Source organism: Vanessa atalanta, chromosome Z (assembly GCF_905147765.1).
Source record: "Vanessa atalanta chromosome Z, ilVanAtal1.2, whole genome shotgun sequence".
In the NCBI taxonomy this organism is placed as follows: domain Eukaryota; kingdom Metazoa; phylum Arthropoda; class Insecta; order Lepidoptera; family Nymphalidae; genus Vanessa; species Vanessa atalanta.
In genome coordinates, this window is record NC_061902.1 from 14,759,685 (window position 1) to 14,776,787 (window position 17,103).

Here is a 17,103-nt window from a genome sequence, read left to right on the forward strand (position 1 = left end):
GCTAATAATTTAAATACAAACGATTCACATCAAAAAAATCTAGACTACATTTCCTTACTAAACTTAGCCTAGGCAGACAAAAAGACATGCGAATTAGCAGAGTACATATTATTAGCTGACAATCGAGTTCGCTTTTAAATTTTTATATATAACGTAGGGTACATATTGTTCATTGACATCAAATTAAACACAATAAATTACAACATTCATTCTCAAAATATAGTACTGCGCAGAGTCATAACTAAGATCTACCTACATACATACACATCTATATATAATACATGTACATCGAATATTATCGTGTATTTTTATTTTCTTTTACTATTTATTATAAGGCCAACTTGATTCAATTTATTTAAAAGGCGAATTTCAATCACAACCGGTGCCAGTCTTTATCAGTCTAGTATTATGCGCATACATAAATGTCTTTTGTTTCATTTCGATGCAATTTATAAAATATATGATCAACATCTCGCAAAAATATAGCTCAGCTCATAAAGCTATTGTTTTAATAATGAATTATTGACTACAAAAAAGAAAAACAAGTTTTCTTATTTGATACAACAAATCGGATACGTCGCGTAACAACATTAATAAGTTTTTAATATTACACGATTCTATATTCGTGTTGCAAGTAAATAAAAAAACCTGTAATTAAATTCGACAGATATTATTATTATTAATATCCTTCAGTTTAATTCACAATATATAATTTAAATTACATATAATTTCTCACATTCATAAATGTATAATCTTTTATTGTTCAGTTTGTGTAGATAGTAAATCAAACTTTAAATGTTGATAATCCTCGTTCGCAATAGTAGCCCTGAAATCTTCCACATTCATATCGTCCCCCGTATCTCGAACGATCTAGATATTGTTTATATATTATCCAATCAATCCATAGAACTAACAATAACAGACCAACAGCAGCAAATTGGCAGATATAATATTTCGGCAGATATTCATCCGAAACATGAATAAAGGTACATTTATAAACAAAATTTAAGCACGTGAAAGATCAGTGGAGTTAACCTGGATTTGAAACTGCCGCTTTCGGTTAAATTGCATTATTTTTTTCAATTAATAAATACAAACGAATAAATATTTCGCAGAATTATTTAAATGAGAGTAAAAAGATACATTTTTTACAGTACTTGCAAGAAATAAAATCTTATCCAATACTTATACAGGCCTCATATAGGCCACTATCATCGTGTAGGAATAACCACTTTGTTGCATGATTACGATGTAATTTTCATTCAGCATCATGTTTGAAACCAATAAGGATTGAAAGAGTGCAAGGTTTTACCATTATGAATCGATAAGACATTTTACCTTTCGAATATATTTTTCACGTTCTGTAAGTTTCTTTTCCAGAGTATCCTTATGTTTTTCAAGATCTGGGTCATAGTTCTCATTAAGACGCTTCTCGACCTGCTCGTACTCCCTGAACAGGGCCACGTATTCAATTAGGTTCTTTTTCTCCCCTTGACTCCTGCTTCGTCTTTTCGACTGTGCTGACGCGATTTCATCTGGATTCGTCGTTAGACTGCTTAATCCAGAAATAATAAGTTAAGTAAGTAACCCGATGACATTTACACATTTCATAAATTTCGGTTAATTGAAGGTTTGGTTAGTGTTACTTTAAAATAAACACGAATTAAAATATGCTGAAGGAGAATAGATAGCCATTGCATTGAAGAAAGAAAATTCTATTTTTTATAAGTAAAAGCGAATATTTAATAATTTATTAATAAGATTTAGTACCAATGGATAAACGAAATCTTATGAAAATTAATTTTGTTGGGAAATGAAACCTTTAGAGGTATGTGCACAAGCTAAAATTATCGGTATTCAAAAATTTTACATCGGCATTTGTAAACTATTAATTGTCCAATAAAACTTGCTCTATTATATTCTAGAATGGATACTATCGAGGCGATTCCTTGAACGATATAAAAGGTTATATGTTCCAACGCCGAGTGCCGTATTAAGCAAAGGGCTGATATAAAAATTATCATTAAAAATATACAATGTACCATTCATGGAAATCTAAATAACGTTTCCGAAGTCTATCTGAAGCTAATACAAATTTTTTGAAATAAAATAGTTACTTAAGTACTAAAATTTTAAGGAATATCTGTCATTTATAAACTTAATTCTCTCCGAGTGATATTATCTTAAATACGAAAATATTTGTATTGAATATTTGATACACAATCACACTCTGGACTGGAAGGATTCTGATAAAATTTAGTAAGCAGGTCGCTTCCGGAATATTAATGTCAATAAAATAATGAATGTCTTTTCCTTTAAATTACATCCAGTGAGGCAATACCGCAGATAAGTATAATAACGCGAATCTTATATCTGTCAAGATTCACATTAAAAGTATGGTAGACAAAAAATATTTTATATCTACTTCTACTTTTTTACAATACGTAGAAATGGCTTGTCTTATTAAATGGTTAAGTAAATATTTAGTTTTTCTTTTTTAACAAATTCAATCAAAAGTATTAGAACAATACTATCACTATTATACATTAATTATAATATTCTCCTTTCAAATTTCTATAGAATAGCGTCATCGTTTGAATCTTTTTATTTTCTTTCCCTAATCTTTCACTCTGATGATCAAAGGCTGAAACATGACTAACGGCTTGACGTGGTTACGGGAATGTAAACACTGCCAACCGCTGAACTCCAGGTTGCTGATTTACTTCCAACCTAGCTTCTATATATCCCCATATAGAGTGCTGATGCCTACTGTGACAATTATGCGTACTGTTACTGAATGAATTAATTATTGATTCTTCAACAAATACCATACTCCAACTAAATCATCTTTTCTTAATTCGCAATGTAATATAATATATTACTTTTCACAACATTTATAACTTCTTTTTTTTTAGTCACAACCCAAGATAAAGTAAAACACGCAATATCTTGTGCAAACTTTATACATTTTATTAAAAAAAAAAAACATTCCTAGCAGTATCGATTGAAATATTAGAAACATAAGAAAATTAAATATAAAAACAATTATGATTGATTCCTTCGTCTTGTTTTTTTTCTCAGTCCACGATATTATCTGTAACGAAAACGTTTTCTTTTTTTACATTTTGTAATATTTTTTTATATCAAATGACTGTTGAGCGGGTGATAGACGTACGAGCAAGTACACCGTATGTATGGATAGAGCCTGTTTGAAAACATTTCACCCACACTTTTCGATAAAAATTATAAAAATCTCTTTTTATTAATATGATATAATTCCTAAATAACACAATAAACACTTCTTCTGACGACGACGTCACAATACAGTGTGAGCAAGCTTCATTTGTGTTACCGACGTCAGCCGAGTACGTTCGCGAACTAAAAACCGTCTACTTGAATTTCGTACGCCTGACACCCGCTTTAAAGTAAAAATAATAAACAACACCATTGACTGTTTCAAGAGGAAAGAAACAAAAAATTAAGAACTCTAAATAATTATTGGACGATCGAGTATTATAAATTGTTTCAAATATTTCAAGAAATATATTAATAAGTTATATTTTACATGTACAAGCCGATACACAAATAATATCTCACGTGAGCAGCTCGCTCTTCTGCAGAAGAAATAAATGATACATGTAAATGATTAATCATATAGGAACATTTTGGGTTTTATTTTTCCTACATATAATTAAATATTTCATGATAAACATTGCACTAAAATATACCTTTAAATTCAAAACTCCTTATAACATTCCCTAGACCTCTATAATTTATATGAACGAAAAAAAAAAGAAGTCTATGATAGCATCTTAACAGACGACTTAGTGTCTCTCTATTTGACAGTATGCCAGAGGGATATGTGTAACGGGGTGTCATAGGTCTATCGAAAACGTCCAGATTATTTCATAGACAATACACCAAATAAAAATAAAACATTATGCACTATTATTATTAAGACTAAGGTTGGCAAGTTAATTTTTATTCGGCTTTCAAATAAAATATCTACTTCATAATCGGTTAAGTAATTATTAAGGTACATAGTTATTGTAATTACTAGTAAGACAAAAACTTGAATGAACTTATAGTAAGCAAAATCTTCACAAAATGGCAGCTAAGAATATATTATAATATATTTTACATTATTTTAATACTTGCAAATGATCTGAGTACATACGGTTATCAAATACAAAATATAGTTAGATATTTAATTTAATTTTTAATCTGTTTCAGAAAGGCCGCTGAGTCAAAGAGCTACTGATGACAAGAGCACACTTTCGCTTATAGACACAAGGTCTTCAAAAGGTATAAACCTCTTCTAACATTATTGATAAATATATCGGCAACTATCGGATATAATGTCACTTTTGCTTGAATTTACATAGTTCTCCCAAATTGAAATCGAATAAACAACATTAATTATTGCTGGTTCGTCATGTCTGCATGAAACCCTACCACTGGTTTTAATATACAAAAAAGTAATAAATAAAGAAGTATTTATTCATTCCTAGAAAGCAAGATTTGAATTTTAGAAGATTTATTATGGTTAGGATAAAATAAAACACAACTTACTCGCACATAGATGTGTAGAAGTAATGTGGCCGTCCGTTGGCACATAGGAATCTGGACACGAGGCTATTCCCCGCGCGGTAGAGCGACAATAACCGACAGTAGGACATGGTCTTAAACGATGGCAGATGAAGTAACCTCTGTCCTAACTTGATAACATTCATTTCACTGCTTTGTAACGTCGGAGACTGAGAAATGGAGACATCCATAGATAACATTTTTTTAAGTAACTTGTAAAACATCACATACATTACTCAGATCCTAATTTAAATAGCTAAAGCACTTCTGTTATGGAAAATCAGAAGTAACGACGGTACCACAAACACCCAGACCCAAGACAACATAGAAAACGAATGAACTTTTCCTACATCAACTCGGCCGGGAATCGAACCCGGGACCTCGGAGTGGAGTACCCATGAAAACCTGTGTACACACTACTCGACACGGAGGTCGTCATAATGTCGTTATGACTGACTCAAAATCTTAATACGGCAGTGTAAAGAAATCCAATGGTAAAAATTTACCACGATGCAGTGCATTAAAGAACCGACCGTTCCTGACATCACACACGCATATAACGCAGCGAGCGTTGGAGTACGTCCGTATGCCCAACACATTGATTCAGCTACGCTCTCATTAGGCAATGGCGGACGAAACAAATGACTGCATCGTGTTACACTGCACTGTTCGTCTTGGCGTACTCACTGATTTAATCCTAGTCTCAGAGCCGTTATTGTGAACACGAATACCAAATGTAGCTATTATTACACCACATCAATATCAAATAATTTACTTCCATAATAATTGAAGTATTATTTTAATACTTACCGTCATAGCGCTTTTAGTTCCAGTCGTGGGAACGTGACGAAGGCCTGTCGAAGAAAGGTCAGTTTTAATAGAAAGATTTTGGAAAATAAGAAAACCTCATAGAAAAATCTTAACAAAAATAATTACCATAGCCAATGATTTACATTTGAATAAGCTATAAATACTTATACTATTTTATCATTAAATGTTTCAGCTTTACATTATTTATCGAGTAATCGACAACTTTCGTAAAAGCTGTGGTTCCCTTTCCGTAAGAGCGTCTTTACATTATCCGATCCGATATCGGATATCGGGGCCGACACCCATTCGTTGGCGGCACCATAGGATGCCCGTGAGCCGTCGGACGATATTTTTTGTAAGTATGCTATACGTGCATTTAAATTGTCTCTGTGTGCGCAGAGTGATGCGCGGCGGCCATTTTGCGTTTTTGTTTTGTTTACTTGTTTGGTTGTTGTGAGATGTGAATTACCAAGTAATCGAACGTGGATTCATTCATAAGAAAGTAATTAAAAAACGATTTAGGTGCGTTTTTAAAACAGAGTATAAAATGCACCCCTGAATATCTAGCTTCCACAATGGGATGTATCCAATACATTCTTTGTACAATCTTTTTTGCGTCTCAAATATAATAGTTACAGTAAATAAAATTTCCTATTATAGTCTGCCATGATGATATACCCGCGCGAAACAAATGAAGGAATCGGGACTATTTTGTTGGAAATATGTGAAAATAACACATGGTGTCGGCTGTCGGCTGTCAGCTATTGTTGTCCGACCCCGACATTGGATCGTATAATATGAAAACGCTCTAACTTGAAATCATCATACATCGATATCACCATCATCACGTTACCGCCTAATTTCCATATGACGCTTTGTATCGACTATACCACGATATATAACTTAAATCTAAGTAACTATACCCTGTTCAAGTTAGGTTGATTTTTTGACAGACAGGCTAGTGATGGGAAACAGAAAATATAGCATATATAACAGTCGATGGAACAATGAAATGCGTAATTCATATTAGAATTCAATTTTTCTTTACCTTATTTTTCTAAAAAGAGTTATACAAGCTAAAGAGACCCCAACCACTAACCAAAAAATCCCCAACCAAAAGGATCCCCGTTCGTAACAATAACAGTGATCTTTAATAAGGATTTTTGTAATCAATATTTGTAGCAGTTACTGCCAGTTATTCGCGTCCCTAACATCCAACCGATGTAACATTGTACAGGTGTCTATTAATTTCAGTGTTTCTATTTAAATTTTAATTTGAAGCAATAATAAGTCATAAAATTTTCGGATAACGCTAGATTCTTTATAGACTTTCGTATTATACGTATTTTTTTTAAATATTTTTACACTTTTTAAAATCATTAAATTAAGAAAATAAGATGTTCGTTATTGCAAAGTTATGTCGATCAGAAATATTTACATCTGCCAAAAAGATCAAGCTATCTTGTACAGGGCAGAATATTGTAAACATAAAATGTAGGTATTAAACTTTCACTGCGCAACTATTCAACCGATCATCATGAGGTTTTGTATAAACGTTGTCAGGAGTAAAGACAAGGACTTAGGAAAATCTGCAAGAACATGTGTGCAAAGCCATGGGCGGAAACTAATATTTGATAGTAATAAACTAAAACAACTTACAATAATATCTAAAAACTAACCCATATGGTGCGCGATGGTAAGTGGTATTTTCGATATCGGCTGCTGTACTCTGAGCCCGTTTAAAATCTGCTCATGACAAATACGTCTGGTTGTAATATTCATATTACGCAAAATCGTAATTAAAAACTGATAGTTTTCATAAACATTTATAAAATAAATTACAAAAATGATACAGAATAACTATTATTACCAAGATATTTTTTTTAAGGGCGGTCTCTCGCGTAGACTGTACTGTATCAGTTCAGCAGTCCGATTCTGTAAGAATTCACTACGTATCTACTCGTGAAATGTTGACAACCGCCTTTAGGCAATACGTCACTTTGATACGTGTGTCCTCAATTTTATAATTATTATAGTCAATGTCACGTTTCACATTCTACCATTTCACGATCGTGCTCTTTTTTATGATATCGGTAGGTGGACGAGCATATGGGCCACCTGATGTTAAGTGGTTACCACCACCCATAGACAATGGCGTTTTAAGAAATATTAACCATTCCCTTACATCACCAATGCGCCACCAACCTTGGAAACTAAGATGTTACGTCCCCTGTGCCTGTAGTTACACTGGCTCACTCACCCTTCAAACCGAACACAACAATACTGAGTACTGCTGTTTGGTGGTAGAATATCTGATGAGTGGGTGGTACCTACCCAGACGGACTTGCACAAAGCCCTACCACCAAGCTCTGCGGCGAGTTTCGAGTTTCTTCTTATAGTACCTCCTCTAAAGATTCAGTGCAACATTTATAAGTTATTGATATTTACCTGCTGAAGATTAACACCGACGTTGTGGGAAGGAGCGGAGCTCTTGCTGACGACGAACGGTATGGCGGCGTGGGCCAAATTATCATTGTAGCAGTGGAGAACAACTCGCTTCATTTTTGATGACACGGTGGGCAACTCGTAGTGACGGTTGCGGTACTTTACGTTTTTATTACCCTTAAATTAAATACTTTATTATTTATTGATTTTAATTGTATACCTTCTAGGAAATTATGAGAACCTTTATGTCCCAGAAAAGAACACGTGGATCTTAACCAAAAGCCTCAAATGCGATCCAAAAGAACAGTGCTCGATAGTAAAGTAAAACAAAAAAAAATATTATTTGTATGAATTGCTTGACATTTTGCTTTGTGTGAGACCATCAACACTCGTTGGGGAATTGTGGTGGTGAAGATGAGGAGACCGCTATAGTTGGAAGTTGAGATGCCACTTACTTTTAGTAAATTGTAATTAGTAAAACTAGCTATATTCATTGAAAAAAATCTAATAATTATATATTCAAACACCTTTTGGCATAGATTACGTCTAATCAATGTCCATAATAAATGACTTCTAAGGCTTTATCTCGGGACATTATATTTTTTTAACATAAAGCTTGTTTGTGAACAAAATTTCGTTAAAGAGATCTCATCATTTCATAATTGAGGAATTATTACCCCCATTCAAGTCTCTATATACTTAGATTTTCCCCTTTAGATACCACACTATGTCAATCTTTACTTTCCTATTGCCATAAAATTACACGTTAAAAGTAATAAACACATTTCTTCGTGCTTTTATATCCAGATGTTATGAAAATTACACGTTTTGTAGATTGGAAACCCTCCCTATAGATGTTTCAATGTTGCACTTCATATAACATAGATATACAAACAAAACCCGGCACCCATTGTTCTGGCTGTGTATAACAATTGGTATATAGTCAATTGTCCTGTTCATCGATTGTATTGCATTGATTTTGATGTACCTATTATCGCTGTCACTGTTCACCACCTAGCGGCGAATTACAACGATGTGAATAGAATAAAAGCCTTCTAATTACAAAACATATATATGTACGAACTTTCATGGGTGACGAAGCCAAACAGAATTACCAAAATCAATAGATGGATTTTGGTATATCTAGTATGACTAGTCTTAGACAGTTTAGTTAGACGTTTTAAGCATTCTGCAACATAATTAGACCTATTCCAAGATTAATATTTTTCTTGGACATTTTGCTACAAATACGTAATAAAAAAAGGACAAAAAATCCTAGAAGTAAAGGATCTTCTAGCTTTACGTAATAGAAGTCGGGCTGGTCAACGTGCATTAAAGAACCTCCATATATTTTGCGTTCAAAGCCTCATCATATGGAAAACAATTTTTTTGATACCTTTGGTTTCTTCAAATATGTTGGTGGCACGTTTTCCATTGGGCCAGTAGGCGCTTCCTGCTTATATAAGACAGCATTGTCTAAAATGAATAAATAGAATTGATTCAAAGACAACTATGTTTTAACCAATTTATTAACACATTGCTTTAATGTTTTACTACTAATCGTGTTATCTTAATTATAATAATAGGTAGATTGACTGAAAAATGGGCATTGGGATAACACTAGTACCAGTACCTACTGCTTCTCTCGCTTTAGGAAAAATTATAAAAAATCTCTTATCATAATTTCTCGTATGTATTACAAATTATTAAAATAAATCTAAATTATTATATCTAGAATAAATGTAATCGGCCACGTCGTCAATCTCGAGTGGAACATATGTGTACCTATTCCCTCACTCTTAAACAAGTTACATATAGGGAGTAAACCACATAAAATATTCCTTAAATAGTTTAAACGAAAATAATAACAATTGATAACATAAATATCGTACTAGACACATGTGCGATCAAAAATAAATAAAAAATGGTGAGCGGCAATGTAGTTGTGTGGGGAGAGGGCTCCAATTATGGTAGCGCTTGGCTGAATGGATTGCAGTCGTGCCAACGTCTAATCTGTGCAATTATTAGCCTATTTTTATTGTTCATAGGAAAACTAAAGACTTTAACATTGATTTATGTGATATCATAATGTGAATTCCTGAAAGAAATTTGTTTTGATATAGTCAGTGTATCGGATTTGTAGCAGAACATTTATTACCTTTTATTCTGTTCATCTCCTTCGCAATATTTATGTTCAGCTGTCGCGGACTACGCGCTTCGTTATTCTTAAACAGCTCGACAACTTGCCCCCGTTCCGATTCACTTACCTTTGTACCTATTCATTTTAATACTATATTATTATCATCGCAATTACCTTGAAACGTAACCAACCCTTAGTGTTCAAAAGTTCATAGTGGCAAAACCTCTTCTCTTAAGGAGAAAATGTTCTTATCGCGCTCCTTTACTGGTTTGGGAGTAAAAATGTGGTAGAATTTGCAATATTTCATTCTATCACCGAATACGAAATGACTTATAAGCACAAATCTATGGATTGCTCGCTTGTATTTGGACCAGTAATCTTCGCTTAAGGTTTACTTGTTCTATGTATACCGTCTCGGTTATTAATCGTAATCAGCAATTATGACATAATTGTACGGAACTCAGCACTACACTCAAGTATTGTAGTCGGAATGCAGACAGACAGAAAAAAACAATCACAAATTATTAATTTATTAGCAGATAAAAGCTACATGGGAATTATTTCGGATTATTTAATAATTTAATAACACATAAAAATTATTGATATTAAAATAGTCCTGTAAAACTTATACAATTGATGTGAAGCAAGTACGGGATTATGATAAAATATAAGAAATTACTACTTTTTTTACTGATGCGGTATTGATATGATTAAACGAATTTTAATAAAAAATAAATTAAATCGATAAAATAACTTCAATAACTTCAAAATACTGCGAGCTTGTTAGTATTACTTTGATTACGTCAGCAATAATAAGAATAATTAATTGTTCTTAGATAATAGAACGGTAATCACTTTCTACGACATCAAAGCTCCACCAACCAGGAGATTAACGAAAATGATATGTCCCCTGTGTATGTTATTACACTGGGCAAAAAAGTACTATTACATGACAGTATCAATAAAATGCACACCTATAAAAACAATATTGAAACCAGTTTGTTTATTTATTTATATTTTTGTTTTACTTGGCCATTTTCATGGTCACTGACCGACCAAGGATGTTGACGCTGTAAGAATATTACCAATCCTTAAAACGTCAATGCGCCAACATCCTTGGAAACAAAGAAGTACTACAGTACACTCGCCCTTCAAACCGGAAAACAAAAGTATAGCTGTTTGACGTTCGAATATCACACGAGAGCGGGTGATATCAATCCAGAAGGGCTTTCACAAATCGCTACAACCACGTAAATATTTCATTCCTATAGTTATATTAAGTACTGCGATTAATCGTTAGAATTATTCATCGGAATGTCCCCTTATCATTAATGTATTTTTTATCATAAATGTGTTTTACAGAGTTGTTAGAAATAATTAACGCTGAGTCAATCGCTATTTTTATTTTATTGCGACATCAGACATCACTTCCACGACACTTTGCGTTCGAGGTATACAAGACGATGCCCTATCGCTAATTCACATTGAAGTATACGATAAAATAACAATAACGGCGTCTCTAATAATTCGAGTTGGATCAGGCCCGTCTCAGGCCAAGGTGCAAGGTGTCCAAAAAGAACATCGGTGAGATGCGTCCAGAAGGAACCTAAATATATATTTTTTGGGGGTAGGAGATCGCCTGATCACTGGTAGTAGCCGGGCGCTTATTGTGGGTAGAACGGGGCTGAGTTGAATTTACAGATTTCAATTATGTATGTATTCGACAGATAAAATGATACTTTCTAAGTCAGTTATAACTGATTTAAAAAAGTATTAATTATAAAAATTATTAATTATAAATTATGAATGTATTATTTATTAAAAAGTATTAAAAATGTTAATTAATGTTAATGTTCTGTAGATAGATTTTTTTAGCGTTTGTTACAAACCTAAATTTAGGTTTTCTAACGCTAGCAAAAATATAATAATTTTATAATTAATTTCATTTCGTTTGTAATTTTAAATAAATAAAAAATAAAATAATAAAATCTCATACTTCCTACTCTTTAGAAAATATTAATACACTCATGACGTTTATGATAACTAACTTTATGAATGTGTTATAATGTTACCTGTTTGTGATCCAGAAGGTTTTACAATATCAACGCGTCGTTTTCCCTTCGATTGCTTGGATTGAGGTCGACTGTGGTTATCCCTTTTTCTAATGATAAGTAAAAAATATTATTATTCATATTATACTAGTCAAACCTTACCTGCCTGTGTATTAAATAATCCTCAAGGATTAAATAGGTATACTTACCTTTAGTACAACCGTATTATTAAAGGTTAATTCATTTTAATATTAATACAATATCAACCGTATCTTTCGTGACATGTTGATCCAAGTTCCGGTAAAACAAAATTATAATTTCAAACAGTGTAAATTAAATTTAAAAAAACGGCGGACCTGGTATCGTCGTCCTATTAGTTTATAAAGATCAAATTAGTGTCGCGAAATACTGGTTTTAATTAAAATTAAGCTTAGATACCTAGGAAATATTATTTGCAATGGGCTCAAAACCCGTCACTAGTTGAATGACGCCGACTATATATTTTACAAGCTTTCAACGTATCCTGTTTAAATAGGTAGGTTAAATTTTACCAAAGTTTTTTGAACCGATTATATCCAATGAATTCAGATTAATTTCTCTTTGGTGAGTGTGACATTACAATTTGCTATATACAAATAGACCTGAAAATAGTTTAAATACTAAGCGAGTCGTGACCATATCTACCCATAGAGGCGTTCCTCAACTCTAATTTCAGGCTATCGATAATCCAACAGGAGTCAAATATTAATTTCCGATAAAAAAAAAACCTTTTAGGGGGTAAAGCTACTCACTGTGAATAAAACGTATTTTGTTCGTTGAATGATTTATCATCGGACGATTCATCTTCGCCGCATAAATCTGGGGGCACACTTTCTTGCTCACCTAGACAATCAAAAACCAAAATTATTTACTCAAGCGGGCTATACTAAACTACAATAATAAAAAGGAAAGCTACAACCGGTTCGGTAGCTGTATGATTATCACTATTGAGTTTGTATTATTTAGTTACTAATTAAACTATTGTAAACTTAACAAAATGTGTCACAATCATTTTCATTATTTTTCTCTTGACTTTACATTTTTTTCTTTTTCCATTTCTTTCGATTTTCCTTCAACGTTCAAAACAATGAATCAAATTACCGTATCCTCCTTCCCCGCACACATTTCTTGTTGCCATTCACAAAATATAATTACCGGCAGTCAATTATATTTTATTGTTAATAAAAATATGAAAAAAAATCGAAAAATTATAATTTAAAAAATTAAATAGAAGACGGCTTACACTATACATTGTTTATAACTGCAGGGTCCACCGGCCTAGACCCTACTTTAACATACTCGTCTGGCGTACTGTCAAATTTAATAGAACTAAGCAATCAAAGGCAATAAGATACTGTTTATAGTTATAATAAAATAATATAAGTATTATAATTATGTTAACTATCTGTCCAGTGTCCGTCCCGCCTTCGTACAGGTAAAATAAATACCAAGTTATAGCTCAGATTTCCCCCTTAAAGTTGAAATTTCCAAATATCCTTTCTTAAATATCAAGGGAATCGAACTTCTAGTTTCAGACATCTAGTGATGAGTCAAACACATTATTTAAATTGTTGACTGACGTGTATTGGAGAACCAACTTTTATCCGGTCAACCAGTAATAAACAAGTGTATAAATCAAAGATTAGACTAACTGTCGCCATCAGCTGGAGGTCGACGTAAAATCATCCGCGATTGGGCCATATTTTCTGCGCCACGATTCGACTTTACCTGTACAATAAAAATAAAACTATTGTTATATATCTACGAGTATCTACCGACTAAAATATTTAGGAGCAGTATCTAGATCTAAAGGGGAATATTTTTTAATTAGAATAAAATAATATGTACGTTACAGCCGTGTAGTGTTTCTTAGTATTCAGTCTATTATCTTATTTAACTTAGAGACATGACCTGCCCATAGACATTGGTGCTGTTAGAAATACAATATATATAATACAAACATTTCCTTACGTCGCTAATGCGCCACCAATCTTGGGAACTAAGATGTCCTTTGTGCCTACAGTTACCCTTCAAACCGGAAAACAACAATACCAAGTATACCTCTTTGGAGGTACATGAGTACCCTACCAAGTAAAATTATTATATTTAAACTCGCCTTTGACGGTCTATGCTGCTGTTGATGAGGCAGCCTGTTCGCATGAACTCTATTCAACATCTGCTGCTGCTCGATCACAGCAGGATCAACATACCCACGTGTCGTTTTAGTGGTAGGGTTTGCCTTGACATTTGTCTCGAGCCGTCGAAGATTCTCCGGCTGCTGCGATACTTCTAAAAAACAAAAACGCAGACTAATATTTATACATGACTAGCCATTTTATTACAATGCAAATTTATAGTCATTTAATATAGAAGAGCAATTAGCAAATCGCTAATTGCTCTTCACTCCCTGTTCCATAGAGTATGTACGTAAGTCGTATATGTAAATATTGGGTCGATATTCTGGGGTACCTATGAATTCTAACTTTTGTCTTGAACTGTTACATTCAAGTGCTCCGTGACCCTTTAATTACATTCAAGTCATAAACACTACATATATAGTAAATAAAATCCAATACTCACTTTTTTTCGGCCGACTTCGAAACGTAATAAGCGGTATGTTTGTCATTGTTGAAACTGGTTCGGTTATTGTGGTCATACTAAAATTAATAATTTCATCTTAAAATATATATTTAAATACATTTTATATATAATACAAAATAATGACACCATTATGGTTTTTCAATAAGGCTTTTTACACACTAATTTGAAGCGATATTTTACAAAATTATAAAAAAATATATTTTATTTTACGAACTACACGCAAAGCACTACCAGCTCTAGATTATATTTAGAGGAATGACCGAGAAACTTGGTAACTACTAACACTTTTCCACTAATTAAATGATGTATTATGATACCATATACCTTCTCTTTTTCAATTTCTTTTTTCGTTTTAGACCTTTTACTAAATCAATTTTCTCTTGCAAACTATCACATCGTGCTTCCGCTAAAGCGAATTGATCATCAACTTCCGGAATTGAAGCTTAAAAAAATAAATAAATTTCACTTATACCACAAACTAAAGACTTTACTTACATTCATTTTGGATATTAGAGCAATGAAATAGTGAAAACCTGGTAAATGAGGAATATTGTGGCCTATATAGGCTACGTCAAAAGTAACCACCAAGAAGCAGAAACCATAACCGTCGCCCAATCAGGCAATCTGTAAGCGTGTAACTACAGGCCCAAAAAACAACATACAGTATAGTTCTTTAACATCAAAGTGCCAAAAGGCATGAATGAGAAACGTTTAATGTTGAAAAAGAATTATGGCCATATGAATTTACATGTTTCGGACTATTTTTTTAACACACTAAAACTCTTCAAAAGCTACTAAGTATTTGAAAAAAATAAAATATAGCCGGTCGACAAGAAAAGAACAAAACGAACGAATATGGAGGTCGATGTTCGACGCTCGTTAACGGCAAAGTAAAAAACGCAAACTCGCAAATTGTGATTCCGATACTTATCTGTCTGAATTTATTGTGAGTGCCCCGAGGAGCAGTTCTAATACTTAAGCTAAAAATATGTATAAATTTCATTAGTTATCTCAAGTTTTAAAATGTGTGACCGTTTCAAGTCCGAGTCAAGATTTTAGGTGGCATTTATGGTTATAACTATAAGCAATTTAAAATATACATACCCCGAACATCTAATTTTTTTTCAGAACGTACGCCTTCCAGAATTCCAGCAAGACTACTGGAGCTCCTGTGACGCTTGTCTGGAATTTCGACCATTACATTTTATACGTGAATATTATGTATTTGTTATAAGAAATATGTTTATACGTACGTTTATTCCTAATTAGCAAGTAGATTAAAATTGTATAATTTTAAAAATAAAAATATCTTATATTTTTAGGAAGTATCGTATAAACCTTTTGGTGACAAGTGGTCAACTTCACCACCCGACATTGGCAAGAACAAGACAAAAATTATAAACCAAACATTACACGCGCAATACACCACTAACCACGAGATCGAAGATGTTAGATATACGACTAATTGTGGTGATACGTTATATAATAATGACGAGTGACCCATCGTTGAAGCTGGGACACATAAATACAGTCAGCTACTTCAATATACAACGGTAAAATATCTTACAACGTTCAGATGGACAGACGGACTAAAACATCTTCACTCGATCAACTTCTTCTTTAGATAAAGTTTTTATATCAAAGGAAATAAATCAAAATAACTGGCAATTCAACAAGGTCGACAAAAAGCCTAAACTTGGTAATTAATAAATCAAATAATTAAATGAGTGATAAAAAAACATAAAATCCGTTTTCACCGAGACACATTGACTCATCCCAAAAACTGTCGACTGTATGATATGAAGTGAAAGATATCAATCTGACTTCAAGGCTTCATGTTGTTGCATTGATATATCAGTATAATGCCAGATATACCGATTACTTTTTAAGGCCTATTTTGACTGTGTTGTTTGTTGAGTATTTAAAATAAATACCTAATACTGAAAATAAATAAGCTAACCATCTGATTTTTATTTTTTAAATGAGTAACGTGTTTAATATAGGTGGAGAACGTCATTGATAAGCCTCTGATATACATAATAGTCCGCCATATTGATATTACTGTTTATGAATTATAACAAAGCAACCAGATTTTTAAATGGAATATTTACCATACCAAACATAGTAATTTTATCTTCTAAATTTAGTTATTATATTATAAAATTATAATTATAAGCAATTTTAAATTTACTCGCCATGAGGTATCCTAATACCGTCACCCATTTCAACTTAAAATTTTCATATCACATAAAAGCTTCGTAACAATTAAAAAACCTGAAAATTGCTAAATACTTATAAAAAAGGTGTTTTAATATAAAATCCACTAAAAAATCATTACGTCAAAGTTGTCAAAATTATGCCATTAAAAACAAAATAAAATCGTTGCATTAAAATCTATGAACATAGTATGTATATATGTATAGACCGGTG

At 32.6% G+C, this 17,103-nt stretch overlaps 1 protein-coding gene across 1 annotated transcript; it reads right to left on the minus strand.

The window, feature by feature from the left end:
* Positions 1-756: 756 nt before the first annotated feature.
* On the minus strand, positions 757-17,011 carry LOC125075740. Its single transcript, XM_047687442.1, has 16 exons — positions 16,869-17,011; positions 15,778-15,855; positions 14,998-15,115; positions 14,653-14,729; positions 14,189-14,361; positions 13,725-13,800; positions 12,825-12,915; positions 12,055-12,143; positions 10,001-10,117; positions 9,239-9,318; positions 7,846-8,019; positions 7,077-7,143; positions 5,398-5,441; positions 4,573-4,757; positions 1,339-1,552; positions 757-870 (listed from the first exon to the last, which is right to left on the minus strand). The coding sequence occupies exons 1-16, from the start codon at positions 16,894-16,896 to the stop codon at positions 757-759; spliced, it is 1,725 nt and encodes a 574-aa protein (XP_047543398.1). The 5' UTR covers positions 16,897-17,011.
* Positions 17,012-17,103: the final 92 nt, after the last annotated feature.

What these genes read in the sequence shown, in the direction of transcription:
- LOC125075740 (XM_047687442.1), bottom strand. Translation starts at nt 16,896, where the DNA reads ATGGGTGACGGTATTAGGATACCTCATG. An exon ending in GGAGATGAACAGAATAAAAG is followed by an intron (nt 9,319 to 10,000) that starts GTAATAAATGTT and finishes TATTCATTTTAG; the next exon opens with ACAATGCTGTCTTATATAAG. An exon ending in TTCTACACATCTATGTGCGA is followed by an intron (nt 1,553 to 4,572) that starts GTAAGTTGTGTT and finishes TGGATTAAGCAG; the next exon opens with TCTAACGACGAATCCAGATG.